General features: G+C 49.1%; 1 protein-coding gene across 19 annotated transcripts in view; it reads right to left on the bottom strand.

Annotated features, from left to right (window-relative positions):
* Myo9b (myosin IXB) overlaps window positions 1-18,051 on the bottom strand; it is an 89,323-nt gene that overhangs the window by 32,790 nt on the left and 38,482 nt on the right. For all 19 annotated transcript variants that reach the window (XM_060387385.1, XM_060387388.1, XM_060387387.1 and 16 more), the window contains exons 3-10: window positions 13,913-14,007; window positions 7,332-7,394; window positions 6,343-6,442; window positions 6,033-6,133; window positions 5,438-5,567; window positions 3,377-3,466; window positions 1,449-1,565; window positions 688-822 (exon numbers count right to left, since the gene is read on the bottom strand). In XM_060387385.1, the coding sequence (XP_060243368.1) occupies window positions 688-822; window positions 1,449-1,565; window positions 3,377-3,466; window positions 5,438-5,567; window positions 6,033-6,133; window positions 6,343-6,442; window positions 7,332-7,394; window positions 13,913-14,007 (831 nt within the window). The remainder of the gene's footprint in view (window positions 1-687; window positions 823-1,448; window positions 1,566-3,376; window positions 3,467-5,437; window positions 5,568-6,032; window positions 6,134-6,342; window positions 6,443-7,331; window positions 7,395-13,912; window positions 14,008-18,051) is intronic.

The raw sequence follows: 18,051 nt of genomic DNA, 5'->3' as shown, positions 1-18,051 counted from the left end.
ATGAAAGGGTGGTCTCTCAGACAGTTCAGGAAGGATGGTAGACCCCAGCAATTCTCCCCTCGGGTGTGACTCACAAGAACCAAAGCGCATGTCCAAGAGCACTGTAAACTATGTGTGTGTTTACAGAAGTCACGGGTGACTGCATCAACTCAACACTGCCAAGCCTTAAATAGGAGTGGAATGCTGACATTTGAACAAGGATGAGAATGGAGGCCATTCTCCCAAGTCAAACAGGCCAGCAGTGGAGAGGCAAACACTGTATGACTCCCCTGACTGAGGGTTGCAGTGTCACCAAAATACAGAGACACAAAGCAGGAAGAAGGTCTCCGGTGCTCACAGGTGGGCTGTAGGTGTGGAACCGAGATGGGGCCTCAGATGAGCCAGGTGCAGTTGTAGAATGGGCATGAAACTGCCTCCCCACACCTGTGGGTCCTGCCTCCTCAGAGAGGCTGCCACAGCAGGAGGAACAGAAAAAGGTGCTCTGAGCACCTTCAGAGAGCACACAGATGGCATGACACAGCATGCACAGTGCTGCCTTGCTGCAATGGTGTCTGCATCTGGAAGGGTGGGACAACCCCAGGAGGGCTGAGTGTGCCACGGAGTATACGGACAGAGCATGCCCTGCTGACACTGAGGGCGCAGCTTGCCTTTAGGCACACAGCTGGGGTGGAAGATGCGCACGCTCACCTGCTCCAGCTTGAAGATGTGCTGTGTGAAGTAGTACTGCAGCTGCTCATTGGCATAGTTGATGCAGAACTGCTCGAAGCTATTCCGTTCAAAGTCTTCAAACCCGAAGATGTCTAGGACGCCAATGGACAAGCACTGGGAAGACAAGGTGGGAGAACAGCCAGTGCCTCCGGGGAAAGCTGACCTTCCTGACAAGAGCTTGCTGCATGAGTGGAGAGGTGTTGTCCTGAAGTCAGCTGGCCGCAGCTACCAGAGCTTGGCATTTTTTGCCAATGGGACCTTTACTACTTATAGATGGAACCAGGCCTCCACATGCACAATAACCACTGGGAAGGAGCCTAAGGCCTGGTAACTAAATGCTGGGCAGGGCTGGTGGTGAAGGTTTGCCCATCACACTTGTGGTATTCTGCACCCTCACCTGCGTCCTGCAGACACCAAGTGCAGATGCCTAGGTTCCTGAAGAACATTGTTTCTCAATCTTCCTAATGATGCAGAACTTTAATGCAGTTCCTCATACTGAGGTGTGACCCCCCAACCATAAAATTCTTTTCATTGCTACTTCGTAACTGCAATTTTTTTCTGGTTCGAATCAAACTGTAAATATCTGATATGCAGGATACCTGATATGCGACCCCCAGGTCAGGAACCACTGCTGTAGAGGGTAAAAGGTCCTCTGCCAGCCCTGGTGCAGAGACTGCACAGTTTCCTAGCTGTCCCAAGGATGGGGCCTGTTCTTGCCAGTTCTTGACCTGGGCACTCACAGAAACAGCCTCTTCCATGTCCTTCTTGTTGAGGAGGGCGTGGTTGATCCTCAGCACGATCCAGTCAAACAGGGCGCTGTACAGGGACTTGGCCATGGAGTCCCGGGCAGTTATGGCCTGTGGACAAAGGGGTGTCTCACCTGGGGTGATGGTGTGGGCTGTGGTGCTGGGAGTCAGGGAACTGCTCTAGTTTTCTTATCTACAGAAAGTCTCACGTAGTCCAGGTTGGCCTGGAACTTGCCATGTGGCCAAGTGTAAGTAAGGCTTGTCTCAGGTGTTATGAGGTTCTGAATCTATGGCACATGTTAGGACTGTGCCATCCCTAGCCCTCAACTAGGGTTTTCACCTTCCTCGTGTGTAAGTCTGCTTGTAGGAATCTTGGCTCTGGGTCACAGCGGCTAACCACCGAGGCTCAGAGCCCGGGCCTCCAGCATAGAATGGCGATGCAGCATGGCATGCAACTTAGAACAACTGAGGAAGTGCTTCTCAGCACAACCCAGTGAGGAGTGTCTATTCCATCCTCCTCCAGCCTTTAGCTGCCAGAAGTGTCCTTCTGGTTTTGACTTTCCTGGATGTCATGGCAACGTTGCCACACAGAACACCATCTCTTCCAGGGATGCTCGCTCACACAGTGTCTCTTGGGGACACCTGAGCTACACAGGGATCAGGTGCACTGCAAAGATGTCAAATCATGTCAAGAGGAGCTCACAAAGGCGCACTGTCCACGGGCCTGCTGGAAATGTAAGCTGATTCCCCTGGGGAGGGTCTCCATAGGGAGCCCCCACACCCTACTATCCTGGCGCAATCCAAATTCAATCTGCAAGCCGCCCTGCGCTGGACATATCAAGAGCTAAAGGAAATGTAACACGGTGAAGATGGCGCTGAAACCTATGGGTTAAAGGTCACAGAAATGTCATTTTGAGCACAGGGGCCAGTCACCTCTTTCCAGAACAAGGAAAGGGGTTGATATGTTCCGCTCCTGGGGCCCAAGGGGCTCTATTGCAGGTTATTAGCATTGTAACATCAGCTAGAAGAGCACTGAACAGGATGTAAGTGAAACTTTATTTACAAAACCAACTGGGGGGCCAGATTTGTCCCAAATCACGATGGACTAGTGTGGTCACTGAGCATCTCGAAACACAGAAGGGAATGCATCAGTTTCCAGTTCTGGCTCTGAGCCATGCAATGATCCTCACTTATCTATAGTTTCAGGTATTGGAGCCAAATATGGTCAGAAAATTCCAGAAATTAACAACTCAATACCTTAAAAAACCCGAGAACTTATGATGCAGCCTCAATGCATCTTGAGATGCCGGAACCTCATCTGGGCCAGGCCTCATCTGGTTAGCCAGAGGATCATGGTGTTATATGCTACCTGCCTGTAAGTCACTCAGTCATCAATGACTAGCCTGGACTGTAATGCCTGCCTGCATTCAAGGAAGAGTAATTCTACCTAATGATGGCCTGGACAAGGCACAGTGGCAAGCACTGGTCGTCATGGAGGCAGTTGGGTTGTCCCAAGTTTAAGGCCCACCTAGGCTATGGAGTAAAACACTCTTACCAAAAAAAAAAAAAAAAAAATAAGAAAGAAAGAAAGTAGCTGCTGCTAGCAGTTGGCATGACTTGTGAAGGACTTCCTCTAAGTGAAAAGGTGAACAGCAAACCTCTCTGTTTTGAGCCACGAGGCCACGCCCGTGTAACTGGTCCAGTGTGCTGTCATTTCTACTGTTCTAAGAGGCACCACTGCTGACTTTGTACTGTGCCCAACACATACATCAAGCTCTCCAGTGTGTACAGAGGAAGAGATTGTCCACGTGGGGCTCTGTGCTGTATGGCAGGTCCCATGAGAAGCAGAGACACAGGAAGCAGGCCTGCCACATCTGAGCTCTGGCTTTGCAGGGCTGTAGCCCCAGCCCGGACTCACTTACCTCACTGAGGCTGTAAGGCAGGATGAGCTTATCATTGACCGTCACCGTTTTTCTTTTGGTCAGGACCTCCACCAGGGTCTCCCGCTTCACCTATTTCCAGGGTGGTGGGGGAAGGGCAGGAAGGTTAGGCACTTGCTGGGGTTTCTGCATCATGGAGGACACGCCTGGGGAGCTACGGAAGGGCAGGATGGACCCCAGAGGCCACCCTACACCTAGTGCCCTCTTCTGGTCTCCACAGGCACTGCATGCATAAGCACATGTACATACATAAAGTAAAAAATCTTAAGAAACAAAACAACCACCTCCTAAACTGTGGTGGCTTAATCTTAATTCTAGAACCAGGGAGGCAGAGGCAGGCGGATCTCTGTGAGTTCAAGGCCAACCTGGTCTACACAGTGAGTTTCAGGCCAGCCAGGGCTACATAGTGAGACCCTGTCTCAAAAATAAAAAGGTAAATAAAATGAAATAAAAACTAAAAAAGCAATATAAAACTTAAAGCAAAACTCAGAAGGTCAGGCATGATGGCACAGTTAATCCCTGAACTCAGGAGGCAGAGGCAGGCCATCTCTGAGTTCTTGGCCAGCCAGAGCGAGATTCTATCCCCCAAAATAAAGAAAACAGAAAGGTAAGCAGAGTGAGGCCTTGCTCTGCAGGACAAGATTCAAAATTCATCCAGCCCGCAATTCAACCCCAGCAGTGCTTCTGTGCCCAATGCTCTAGGAGGCATTTCCACCTTCTGCCACCAGGTGTCAGCAGTGCCCCCCAGTTAGATGAACAGACTCTTTGGACTCTACCCAGTTTAGAACCAGCAGAGACAGATGCCACAGGGAGTGAGAGCATGCCTTCAAACCATGACCTAGCTGCGTCTGCACATGCAGGCTTGTGCGTCTGGTACAGCAAGAGGGACCCGGAATCCATCCCTGGCCACATCCACAGCCCATCATGCACTTTTTTTTGAGTTGGGGGTTGATCTCACTGAGGTGCCCAGACAGGTCTTAAACTTGGAGATCTACGGCCTCAGTCTCGGTGTGGTCAGGATGACAGGCCTGTGCCACCACACCTAACCCCAAACTATGATTTAAATTTAATTATTAAAAAGAATTTCAAGCACAGATGTCTTGTCTGAATGTCTGTGTACCCCATGCACGCCTTATACCAGAGGCTGCCAGAAGAGCCTGTAGGATTACTGGGACTGCAGTTACAGGCAGTTGTGAGCTGTTGTGTGGCTCTGAGATCCAAACCCATGTCTTTTGGAAGAGGCTCTACAGTTCCCAATTTGTGTTTTTTTAGAGACAGGGCCTTTTTATTTTATTTTATTTTATTTTATTTTATTTTATTTTATTTTATTTTATTTTATTGAGACAGGGTTTCTCTGTGTAGCCCTGGCTGTCCTGGACTAACTTTGTAGACCAGGCTGGCCTCGAACTCACAGAGATCCGGCTGCCTCTGCCTCCCAGGGATTACAGGTGTGCAACACCACATCCAGCAGGTCTTAATGTAGCCCAGGCTGGCCCTGAACTTCCTTGCCTTTACCTCCTGAGTGCTGGGATTACAATCATGTGCCACCAATGTCAGGTCTGTGTGGCGCTGGGATTCAACAGCTAACTTGGTGCACAGTACACAAGCCCTGACAGAGCTGCAGCCCCCAGTCTGGCAAAGCATGGTTTCCTTTCTCTACACTCTGTGTGTGTGTGTGTGTGTGTGTGTGTGTGTGTGTGTGTGTGTGCGTGCCTGTGTCTGTGTGTTGACATGTGCACATGAGTAAAGGAGACCATGGAGGGCGGTGGCTTCCAGTGCCCTGCAGCTGCAGTCACAGGTGGATGTGGGTGGTAAGGAACCTTAATACCCAACACCTCTCCTACTCCACAGAGTGATCAGACACAGACACTGGCAGCAGCAGGAAGGGGACATCCCAGAGATGACAGGAGGAAGCAGGCAGCAGAAAGAAGTCCCCACTTGTTCCCTGTACTGAGAGGCTGCCGCTCCCTTGGGTTAGGCAGGCTGCCCTATCGTGAGGCCAGGAAACAAAGGCCAGGAAAGATGGTAAGAGACAGGCAGTACCTTCAGGAGCTGGGACAGGGTGTCCAACACCTCAGGGGGCCCGACCTCCAAGCCTTCATCCCGGCCTGTAGCTCTCTTCTTATAAGTCACGTTGCCCAGGTACAGGATGGCTGAGAGGACGGAGAAGACCCTGGGGCAGAGAGGGAGGTCACTACAGCCTGCACCACCTGCACTTGTTTCTGCTGCTGTGTCTCATGCTAGGCTGAGGATGCTCTCTGCCACACACCTCCTGAGCCCACTCCCAGGTGCTGCTGACAGCTGGACATCACAATTAGCTCAGGTGGTGCTCGGACAGAACCTAGGGTGCACAACTGCTACCAACTGTGCTCCAGCCCTGATGGTTTTAGAGATAGGGTGTGAGCTCAAGCTATGTATCCCACGCTAGCCTCATCCTCCCAAGCACTGAGAGTGCAGATCTACTCCACCACGCAAACACGCTTTCACTTTTTTGCTTCTCTGTTTTTGCTAATTGACAGGGTCTTTCTTGTTTAGCTCTGGCTGGCCTTGAATTCTCTAAGGAGATCAGGCTGGCCTTGACCCAGAGCAGCTCTCAAGAGGAGCTGGTCGACGCCTGCTGGTTCAGCAGCCCACTTACTGTTTCTTGGTGGCAGGTAGGAAGCCCACCATTTCCATGGCCTGCTGAAGCCTTTCAAAGTCATGTTTGAGGTCTTCTCCATCTTCAATATTCAAGTTATGCTGAAAAAACAAAGGCGTGGGCATTCAGGCAGTGAGCAGGGTGATTCAGGCTGGACAGGAGGAAGGCCAGGGCTGGGAATAAATGGTGGCCTTTGTGTATGTGCTCAGGGTTGGGCTGAGGGCCCAGCAGGGCCAGGCTTGCAGACTCTGACCTCCCTGTGGCAGACAGCCTTGGGCACAGAGGTGGCGCCATGGCTGCAGCTGTTTACCTGATTGAGGTAGAAATAGTCTTGCGGCTGCTTCAGCTGGAATTCCTGGCGCTCCTCCTCGCTGACACCCAGCAGCAGATAATAAAACACGTGGTAGTTCCTGTGGGTGACCAGCAGAGGAGTCAGTGCCCCGCCAGGCCCACACAGAGGAAAGGGCACATTAGACACATTACAGGGTGGGTGGGATGCTCACTGGTGAAGGCACCTGCTGCCAATCAGCAGACCTGAGTTCAATCCCTGGGACACACTTGGTAGAGAGAGGTAACTGATTCTCCAAAGTTGTCTTTTGACCACACGTGTACACACAGTGAAAAAAACAAATCTAAAACTAAAGTTTAAAAAAAAAAAAAAACGAAAACCTCTAGGCTAGTGTGGTGGTGTATACCTTAAACCTCAGCACTTAGAAGACAGAGGCAGAGGCAGGAGGATCTGTGAGTCTGAGGCCAGCCTGGTCTACAGAGTAAGTTCCAGGACAGCCAGGACTACACAGAGAATACTGTTAGAAAAAGAATTTCTCAGGTGAATGGAGTAGAAGCGGGGACAGGAGTCTCATTCACTTACTGATACAGATTTGTTCTATGATGCCTAGACTGGCCTGGAACCCAACATCCTCCTGCCTCAGCATCGAAAGTGCTGGTTCACAGAATGTGCAGTTATGCTGGCTCTGAGTGCTACACATTTCCAACCGACACTGAACAGCCTGGTTGTGCAACTACCCACCTACAACACTGATCTCACCCTGTGTGGGCCAGAGCTTCAGCAGGACTGTGCTCAGCCAAGTACCGCCCCCTGGGGGCTGGAGAGTCAGCTGTTCCTGCATAGGACCCACATTAGCTCCCAGCACCACATGCTGCCTAACAGTCCTCTCTAACTCCAGTTCCAGGGGTCCCAGTGCCCTCTTTTGACCTCCCTGGGCACCAAGCACACATAGTTTACTCACAAACACACAGGAAAACACTCATACACTTAAAAAAAGAATCATGCCCCACCGCTCATCCTTCTCTCGGGAAACCAGGCGAGACTTTTCAAGCAGGTATTTTTCCACAACGGCTCTGTCATAAAAGAAAAAAAATGGAAAAATAAGATATTACTCTTTAGAATTGATATTTCTTCTTTGAGTTTTTTGTTTCAGCTATAGTTGAGAAAGGAACCAAGAACCATAAATTTCAAGGAGACTCTTATGAACTCCTGACCCCTCCTTGCATCTTCTGAGCTTTGGAATGACCAATAGGCCCATTCCACCTTCCACCTGGCTTGCACAGTGCTGGGACGGAACTCAGGTACACATGTAACTACACACCCTCTGCTGAGCTGAGACCAGGCTCTTCTGGAATGTGAGACAGGGTGTCACTGTGTAGCTGAGGTTGGCCATAAACTCCCGCTTCTCCCCAACCACTCCATCTATGTGCTAGGCTAACAGGCATTCACCATGCACAGGGTCTCTCTGTAGTGCTCAGGGTGGAACCCAGGGCATCGTGCTTGCTAGGGAGCCAGGCTCCCTCCCAATGGGGCTATGTCCCTAAGCCGTATCTCTGCTCTGGCCTAGCAAGTGGCACCATGGTGCTGCCTGTAGCACATTAGCACCTTTTGGTACCATGTGAATGAGCAAAGGCCCTGAAGATCACCAGCACTCTGACTTTAAGAAGCAAGAAGTCCGCTGAGCATTGTGCTCTCTAGCAGCCAGAGCATGGTACCCAGGAACCTGACAGGCAGACCAACCCCAGGCAGGTGAAGGGACCTGTACATTTAGGGAGGACACCAATGATGACCTCAGAAAGGGAATACTTCCTCAATTGCAGAGGGCTGCTGGAGGTGTTTCAGATGTTTCTGACTCGGAACTTCACTGTAAGCACCAATGATCTGAAAATCAATGCAATGTTTTTCATGCCTGACTGCTTACCAACAGCCCGACAATACACAGCTCATATTTAAGGTACACCTTGGGTTCATGAGGTAACTCAGCAGGTAAAGGCAGTGGCTGCTATGTCTGACCCTCAGTTTGGTGCCTGGGGCCCACAGAGGGAAGAAGAAAACCAATTTCAGAAGGCTGTCCCCTTCTGACCACCTGCACATAAACATGTCTGTATGTATACACATGCAAATAAATTTTAAAAATGTGAAATGCACAGTTCAATCTGTTTCTTTTTCCTGGTGCAGAAGCCTGGGCCTCACATGTGTTAAGTACTCTGAGCTGTTCTGGTCTGTGCAGATTTTTTTTCTTCTCTTTTTTTCTTTCTTTCTTTTTTTGAGGGGCGTTTGGTTTTCCAAGACAAGGTTTCTCTGAATGGTCCTGGTTGTCCTGGAGCTCACTCTGTAGACCAGACTGACCTCGAACTAAGAGATCTACCTGCTTCTGCTTCCTGAGTGCTGGGATTAAAGGTGTGTGCCACACCTGGGCAGGGCCTTGTATTTTAAGTCTTTCCCTATTTTCTTATTGTTGGTCCTATTATTGAGCTATAGATGTTCATTATATATGAAGGCACAAGACATTACTTGCACTTACTACTCAGGTACTCTATGGCTGAGCTGAACTCCATCCCTCTCACTTGATAAATTATTTGTCTGTTTAGGGTCTGAGAGTATATGTGCCACAGCATGCATGGAAGATGTTAAAAGACAATACTTAAACATTCCTTGTCTCCTTCAACCTTGCTGAGTCAGAATATCTGTCCTAGAGTGCTATGGTAAAAACACTCTGACCAAAAGCAGCCCAGGGAGGAAATCAAGGCAAGCCTACAGTCCCAGATCCAGTCTGATCTAGGCTTTCCTCTCAGGTTGACTCCTGGATGTCAGGTGACAGCTACGGATAACTGGACTCCTGTTTGTGTTGCTGTACTCTCCAAGCTGCGTGGCTCACAGTTTCTGGTTGGTTGTGTGATCTCTCATCCCACCTCTCTTGATAGAAGTGCTGGGAAGATAGATGCACGCCACCCTGGGGTTTCTTGGGTGTGGAACTCTGATTGTCAGGCTGGCATGGCCAGCACTCTGTTTACTGAACCTGGCTGCCTCCACTTTCATCTGTGCTGAAGCACAGGGGTCTCAGATCCACAGGTTCCTGGCTGTATCCATACAACCTGGATTTCTGGAGCTACTGTTTCCTCCATAAGGTATGAGGAGCAACCAGGACTGCAATGTCCTTCATCTCCAAACACTAGGGACCACAACTATTTTGAAGTTTTCCAAGTATTTACTTTAATATTTCATTTTCATTTTGAATCCTGTGTGTATCTATATATGTTGGGTGACCTAGGAGGCCAGCAGAGGGTGCCTTGTCTCCTAGAACTACACTTACAATGGTTGTGAGCTGCATGTGGGTGCTGAAAACCAATACTCTCAGGTCCTCTGAAGGAGCAGCTGGGGCTCATCACTGCTGAGCTGTCTCCCCATCTTTCCAGTGACTGGAGTATCGGCATGTATGTAGTAAAATGTGGGGACAGAATCCAGTGTAGGCAGGCAGTTATACGTAGTACCTATCCGCACACCCACACACTCACACACACACCTTCCCACACATGGCACACAGACTGAGTCTTTCGGGGGCACTGTGTGTGTGTGTGTGTGTGTGTGTGTGTGTGTGTGTGTGTGTGTTTACATGTGTGTATGTGGGTACGTGTGGAGGCCTCAAGTCTTTCTGGATCAGTTTACACCTTCCCGACTGAGGTAGAATCTTGCTGAGCACTGAGTTTACCCTTTTGGCTGAGTTTACTCTAGTTGGCTGGTTTGCTCTTGGGCCCTTCCTCTCTGTCTGGGATGACAGACAGGTAGCTGCCGTGCTCATCTTCTTAGCTTACATGAGTGTTCTGGGGATTCGAGTCCCAGTGTTCATACCACACAGCATTTTGGTACCTTAGTCATCCCCCAGGACCTCTCAGGTCATAGGACATTTTTAGTTTCGAGTGGGGCATGCCCTTCGAAGTGTAGGCACAGCATCTTCCAGCTGTGGTGTTTGCTGACTTTGAGAACCTGGAACATCTTTGATGCCTGAGCAGCAGGAGCGACAGTGTACATTTCCTTAGTACCTGTGGTATTCCAGGAATCATCCAAGGCATTTCAGACAATCCCACACACTAGGGTGGGTATCATAACTCCTGCTGACACAAATGGAGCTGAGGTGCCTACAGGACCCTATGGGAAGGAAGGAGAGCCTTGACAGCTCCCTCCACATCCACTGGGGCTGGCAGGGCCCCACCTGTGAGAGTTTGTGAACCTGATCTTGCCTTCTAATTTTATTTATTTTCTGTTGCTGTGAGACATGGTCTCATTGTGTGGCCCTGACTGGCCCGGAACTCAATAAGTAGACCAGGCTGGCCCTAAATTCTTGTGAGATCTGCCTACTTCTGTACAACAGTGCAATAAGCCTGCTGGCCTGCAGGGAGATTCAGCACGCAGGGCAGGTTCCTAAGGCACTGCCCAACTCTTGGTTCCTTTAAAATAAGAGAACAAGCCACAGAGATGGCTGGGCACTTCAGAGCAGCTGCTCTTACAGAGGACCTGGGTTCCATTCCCAGCACCCACAATTGTCTGTCAGTCCAAGTTTCTGGAGATCCAATACCCTCTTATGGCCTCGCTGAGCAACATACACATACACACAAGGTATACAGACATGTGTGCAGGCAAAATGGCCACACACATAAATAAATCCAAAAATGATTTTAAATAAAGCTGAATAAGAGAAAAATCTTCTTCTCCTCCTCCTCCTCCTCCTCCTCCTCCTCCTCCTCCTCCTTCTCTCTCTCTCTCTCTCTCTCTCTTTCTAAACAGGTACAATCACACCATGGATTTTCCTGGAACTTAAAATCCCCTTGCCTCTGTCTCCTGAGTGCTGGGTCACACAAACACTTCCTTCAGGCCTCAGCCTGTCCTAAGTTCATGTTCCTAGGGCCAGACTCCTGTATTGAATATCTAACTCTGTCCTCCCATGCAGGATAGAAGATCTCCCTACCTCAACAGAAGGCAGCCTAATTGTGTGGATCCAGGCTATCACTTGCTGGAAAATGGCTGGCCAGTTCTCCAGCCCCAGTCTTTGGTCATTTCTTTTTAGACTTTAGGCATGGACTCCATTCCAGACAATAACCCCCAGCTTTTTAGATTCTGAATTTAGTTTTCTTTTATGTGTATCAGTGTTTTGCCTGCACGTGTGTCTATGCATCACATGAAGTACCCACGGAGGCCAGAAGAGAGCCTCGGATCCCTGGAACTAGAGTCACAGCCACTTATAAGCTGCAGTGGATGCTAGAAATGTAACTAGGGTCCTCTCTAAGAACTGCCAGCCCCTAATTTTTGGTTTTAAAGGTCTGAAGCCAAAAAGGGAATCTCGTGAGAGCAGAGGACCCCTCTGAGCTGAACTACACACACAGGGAACTGAAGCCTGAGAAATAGGGAACTTGGGCCATGGTCAGATGCGCCCTGACCCTTGTCTTTGTGAAGAAACAGCAACAAAAAATGGCCAACACAAGTGGGCAAATGGGAGGTCGTGGCAGACCCCAAGGCCAGAAAGCTAAGCTGGAAACATGTTTGCTGATCAACATGGGAATCCCTTTCTTAAACCTGAGACTAACACTGGAACACAGCAGGGGTACGAGCTAGCAAAAGGGCAGCCTTCTGGAACCCAAAGAGAAAAGTGATCTAGAGATCTAGCCACCATCAGCCCTGAACTTGCTAGGTGCCTGCAGTGGGGAGGCTGTGCCACTAGGTAGGGGCCAGCAGTACCTGACAGGATGTGGACATGCCCTAACCAAGAACTTATTTATCTGGCTTCATGTTTTGTTTTAGTAGTTTAGTTACCCAAACTTGGAAAATAAGAAGTACAAAATTCCAAAAGTAAATGTTGTAAAGTCTGAAGTCATACGGCATTTCAAAAGTAGGATGAACTCCATGCCATCCTCACTGCCCTTCCAGGGTCCTGACTCCTCCTGTATATGCTACCCTCCTGTGAGTTATTAAGCAGCCATCTTGTTTACCAGATCATCTGTCACTGTCACTGTACTGCAGTGTTGGCCCCAAGGCCCACAAGAATTGAGACTCTCAATACCTGGAGAAAGAGATTTGCTTAGCCCATGATCCAGATGTCCCGATGAAGAATGTGTGCCAACTGGGTACATGGCACCCAGCTCAGGTGGCAGAACTCATGCTACAGCTGAACCTCAGGCAGGCATGTGGGGTTGAGGCCAAGCAGAGAATGTACAGTCACAAGTGTCCAGAGGTGACCTGACATTCAACAAGGGCCCTGAACCCTGGGACTGTGGAAAAGCTCACTGTGCTGCAGAAGCTCATGCTGCACCTGCTGCCTTGTGGTGCCTATGACTGACTAGGGTGCAGGTTCACCAGAAGGTCATCTCTACCCCTGCCTCACGTCCTGTCAAGATCTGGTGCTCAGCCCACCTATGACCGCTGCCCCACAGGTCCTGCCTGTTTACTCATCCACCGAGGCATGGACCTTCCGTCTACCAATAGATCTATCCATCCCTGAGCCATGCACTTACCCAGTCACCCACTCATCCACCCAACCTGTCACTCTACTCAGCTCCCTTCACCCACCCACAAATCTATCTGCCCAACCATGAATCCATCTGTGCACATATCCACCTATCCATTAATATGCTCATTTTTGGGGGATAAGGTGGGGGGGAGAGTTGAGACAGGGTTTCTTTGTGTAGCCTTGGCTGTCCTGGACTTGCTTTGTAAACCAGGCTGTTCTGGAACTCACAGAGATCTACCTGCGTCTGCCTCTCTCAGTGCTAGGATTACAAGCATGTGCCCCTGCTCTCTACTCATTTCTTCATCCACTCACTCTTCAATGTGCTCACTCACCAATGCTCCCTGTAGACCAAGACTAACCACCCACCTGAAAGTCTGACTGCCCACCCGTTAATCAACTCTACCTCCTTCACACAGAATCTATCAATCTGTCCACAAATTTCCCAACCTATCTACCTACTACCAAACTACCCACCCATTCATTAACTACCCACAAACCCTCAACATATCCATCCACAAATCTATCAACCCATCCACTCACCCATCAATCACCCACCCTCCCACCCACCCATCATTCACACATGCATCCATCCACTAACTTGCCCACAAGCCCTCAATCTATCCATCCGCCCAGGAATCCATTCAAACATCAAAGCTGCCATTTGCCTATACACAAAAATCTATGCATAAATCCAGCCACCTGCACATGTATCCCTCAAGGCATAAATCTACTGTTCCACCTCTGCTCAGATACTGCTTGCTCTTCAGTATTTCCCTGGACCATTGAATCACACTGCTATTCAGCTCTGTCTCTGGGTAAGAGGCTCACATCTGGTTGATGATGGGGTACAAACCCATTCTGCCTGTGACTCCCTAGAAACCTCACTGAAATCTTACAAAGGAAAGCAAGCAGGATGTACAGTGTGGCCAGTTCTGAGTCAAGGCTACCACAGAAGATCCTCACTGTACAGATCTGAAACCCTCAACACCGCACTCTGACGGGGGTGTACTCTGGGGTAGAGCACTAGCTAAGCTCACAGGGAGCCCTGGATTCCAGCCTCAGCTTGTGGGGCATACAAACAGAGTGACCTACCCCCTCACGATGCCACTCTCCAGGTAGTTGACTTGGATGAACTTCCCGAAACGGCTAGAGTTGTTGTTGTGGGCCGTCTTGGCGTTCCCAAAAGCCTGAGGGGACAAAGACAGAGCTTCAGATCCCAGCCTAGAGTCTCCATAGCCTCCACACTGGCCATAGAACTCCTTGTGGGCACCGCATTCTTGTCCCCAGAGCTAGCCTGGAGCTATGTACTCAGAGGCTCGGGTAAGAGGTGAGGCACAGGGCAGGAGAGATGGCTCAGTGGGTACGGGGTGCTTGCTGCCAAGTCTGACAACCCTGAGTTTAATCCCTGGGACCTATGTGATGCAATCCTCTGATCTCCATATGTGCACATGTATGTGCTGTGCTTATATATACAGACACATATACATACATAAATTCAAAAACAAAAATTTAAGGCCTCTCTTGCTACTAATTTTTTTTTTTAATGTATGTGGGTAATTTGCTTGCACTGTGTACCTTGTGTACCTATGGAGACAAGAATAAAGCCTTAGGGTCCATAAAATTGGCATTAAAAGATGCTTGTTAGTTGCCACACAGGTGCTAGGAATTGAACCTGGATCTTCTGCAAAAGCAGCCAGTGCTCTTAACTGCTGAGCCATCTCTGCAGACCAACAATCTGGGCCCTCTCCCTGAAGACAGGGTTTCTTTGTATAGCATTTGATGTCCTGGAATTTGTTCTATAGACCAGGCTGACCTTGAACTCACAGAGATCCACTTGACACTGCCTCCCAACTGCTGGGATTAATGGCATGTGATACAACTGCCCATTTCCAACAACAACAAAAAAAAATTTTTTTTAGAAGCAAGTTCAAATGTGTGTCTAAAAAATGTCCCCATGTGCCTAGCATGCCTGAGATCTGACAGCATGGCTGTCACACTGGGATTATGGGAATGTGAAGCCTCACCCAGCTTTTCACATGGATGCTGGGGATTCAAGCTCAGTTCTTCACACTTAGATAGCAAATCACTTTTACCCTCTCAGCCATCTCTCCAGAACCTGCTGTTTGTTTTGAGATGGGTCCTCACTCTGTTGCCTGGAGTTAGCAACAATCCTCCTTCCTCAGCCTCCCAAGTGATAGGATGATATGCTTGCATCTCTGAGCTCAGCTTGTAGCCCATATTCTTTAAAAATTATGCATTCTTAGCCAGGCACTCAGAAGGCAGAGCACTCAGGAGGCAGAGGCAGGAGGATCTCTGAGTTCAAGGCCAGCCTGGTCTACAAAGAGAGTTCCAGGATAGCCAGGGCTACACAGAGAAACCTTGTCTTGGAAAACCAATAAATAAATAGATAACAAACAAAGCAGTCTATAGCATTCGATTACAGTGACAGAGGACTAGGATGATAAGTGGCTTCTGTGTAATAGCCTGAAGGGAAATTTCACAAACAAGCCTGTAATGGTGGAGGACCAGGTGTTCTTCTGTGATGGTGGAGGAACAGATGTTCTGTGATGGGGGACCAGGTGTTCTTCTGTGATGGTGGAGGGCTAGGTGTTCTTCTCAGCTTTGACACTTTGAAAGAACAGCTAAGCTGATGCTAGCATCTACACCTAGGCCTACATCAAACTCTGCAAATTCACAGGAAGAGTGAACAACCAGGAATTACAGGGCATGCTGTAAAACCTAAGTAGAATCCAAGTGGCTTGTGCCTTTAATCCCAGTACTCAGGAGCAAGACAGGGAAATTTTCACAAGTTCAAGACTAGCCTGGTCTACACAGAGTTCCTGACCAGCCAGGGCTGCACAATGATACCGTTTCAAAAGCAAGCCCTGGGTCAAGCAGGAAAGCAGTAAGAACCTGTGCTGGGAAGAGGCCCTCAAGGGCTGGGTGGCAGCTGGGGGCCTTGAGGCCTCCTCAAGGGCCCACATGTACAGCACCCTGTAGGTTGTCCAGAGCCTCTGCACATCTAGACCAGACAAAGCCTTAGCACTCTGTGACCCGAGACCCATCACATTCTGAACAGCTAAGAGGGTCTGCTTAAAGCAGTGTGTGAAAGCAGCTTGTTGTTCCTGCTGTAGGTGCAGAACACAAGGTGCTGCTGAGCTCCCACAGAACTCAGCCTCCCCCTGTGCACACTGAGAACAGAGTTCCACCCACCCAGCCATATATCCATGCATTTCTGTTTGTATTGCTGGGGGTGAAACCAGGGGCTCATTCATGGAGGACAAGCACTCCTTCCCCTCTGAGACTATTGTTGCTTGTAGTATGGTGTGTTATGTAGGGTTGTTTGTTACTGTGGATATAAATGGGACTGATTCAGAGTGTCAACAGCAGCAAACTATTTGTCTGGTGCAGGCTCTGAGAGGAACCCTTTGCCAGCTGCAGACAGTTTAAATCTGAGGACTCTAGAGAGGGAATAATGTCAGGGACCAGAGAGAGAAAGAGAGCTCCAAGAAAAAAGAAGGCTGCTGGTGCTCTTGGTTGCTGCTGATGCAACTGGGTGAGAAAAAGCTGGAGATCTCCTGAACTGAGGATTGGACTTCCCCCAAGGAGCCCAAGGACTCTACCCAGCAGGAAGAAGTAAAGAGAACTCTACCCCCTCACTCCCACCTATCGCTGTGCTGGAAGGGTCAGGATAGAGAAGGGAGGAAGAGGATTAAGAAACATAAATAAAAGTTAAAAAAGTACACTAACAGTTTTTAATGCCACCACTCCTGTCCTGAAGGTAGCAGGACGCTAGAGTCAGAAGGGCTCCTCCCCAAACTTGGAAATCAGGAACAACTGTGAGGGGAGAATCTTCAGTAGCTTCCTGAGCTATGTGTGCTCTTGTAAGGAGCCCCAATAAATCTCTAGCTTTCCCAGCTGGACTTAAGTGGACTCATTTCTTTGGTCTGTCTTCCTATCTGCGGTGAACAGATGTTTGTTCCCACCTCCCCAAGAACTCATGCAACAGTGTGAGTCTCTGTCACTTGCATGTACCCACTAAGATGCCACTAGCACCTGGAACTCCAAAAGGCCAGAATCATCAAACTGCCCCATTACAGATGTTCAGATGGACCAAAGGTCCCTGCAGATCCTGCCATCCTTAATAACACAGAGACGTTAGGACATAGCATTATTCTGTCCTGAAACTAGGGTCTGCATAGGATCTGCCCCATGCCAAAAGAACAGTATCCTGGGAGAGCATTCAGCACTGCATAGCCATGGCTGTCCTGGAACTCAGAGATCTACCTGCCTCTGCCTCCCAAGTGCTTCAATAAAAGGCACGTTTTACCACCACCACTTGGGCCCCCTCCCTTTTTAAATTACATTGTAAATAAGTAATTTACTTTTTTATTTACTGTGTGCCTATGTCCTGGAACCAATCATCCATAAACAGCAGGGGACAGGACTGGATTCAGAGAAAAACTACCTTGATGCAATCCCTTGCACACTTCTAAGAATCGCAAGGAAAGACAACTTTCTGGGTCTGGTCTCTATTTTCCCAAAGGTCAACCCTGGTTTTGTTAGGCTGAGTCCCAGGGAATCAGGGTGCTGAGGTATGGGCTCACATGGAACAGAAAGAACCTGGGCTTTAGCCTAGGCCATGCACATAGGCCAGTACCAGCCTCCTCCTCCCTGCTGTGCAACAGTTGTGCTGCTACCCCCGGTCAGCCTCTATCTGAAAGGTCTGGGCCTAAAACAGTGGTCCATGGCACTGATACCAGTCTCAGAAAACAGAGGTTTGCCATGAACTCTAGGCCAGCCAGAGCTACAAAGAGAGCTGGTTTTTTTTTTTTTTTTTGTTCTTTGTTTGTTTTAAAAGATTTATTTATTTACTATGTAAACAATGTTCTGTCTGCATATACACCTACATGCCAGAGAAGGCAACAGACCTCATTATAGATGGTTATGAGCCACTATGTGGGTGGGAATTGAACTCGGGACCTTTGGAAGAACAGCCAGTACTCTTAACCTCTGAGCCATCTCTCCAGCCCCCTGTTGTTGTTGTTTGTTTGTTTTTAAAGGACCTGAGGTAAGTGCATACAAAAGGGCACATGAAATGGTCCATCTTGTTCCCCTGTGGGACTGAAGTGTCTGCAACTGGGCCAGCCCATTTCTCAGAGCTGCCATGGCAGCTCAGCCTAGGCCTGCTTGCAACAGATGAGACCTAGAAAATCCTTCCATACCCAGAA

Source organism: Meriones unguiculatus, chromosome 7 (genome assembly GCF_030254825.1).
Source record: "Meriones unguiculatus strain TT.TT164.6M chromosome 7, Bangor_MerUng_6.1, whole genome shotgun sequence".
Taxonomy (NCBI): domain Eukaryota; kingdom Metazoa; phylum Chordata; class Mammalia; order Rodentia; family Muridae; genus Meriones; species Meriones unguiculatus.
Note: the sequence above shows the minus strand (reverse complement) of the source record. Positions and strands in the feature narration are given on the sequence as shown.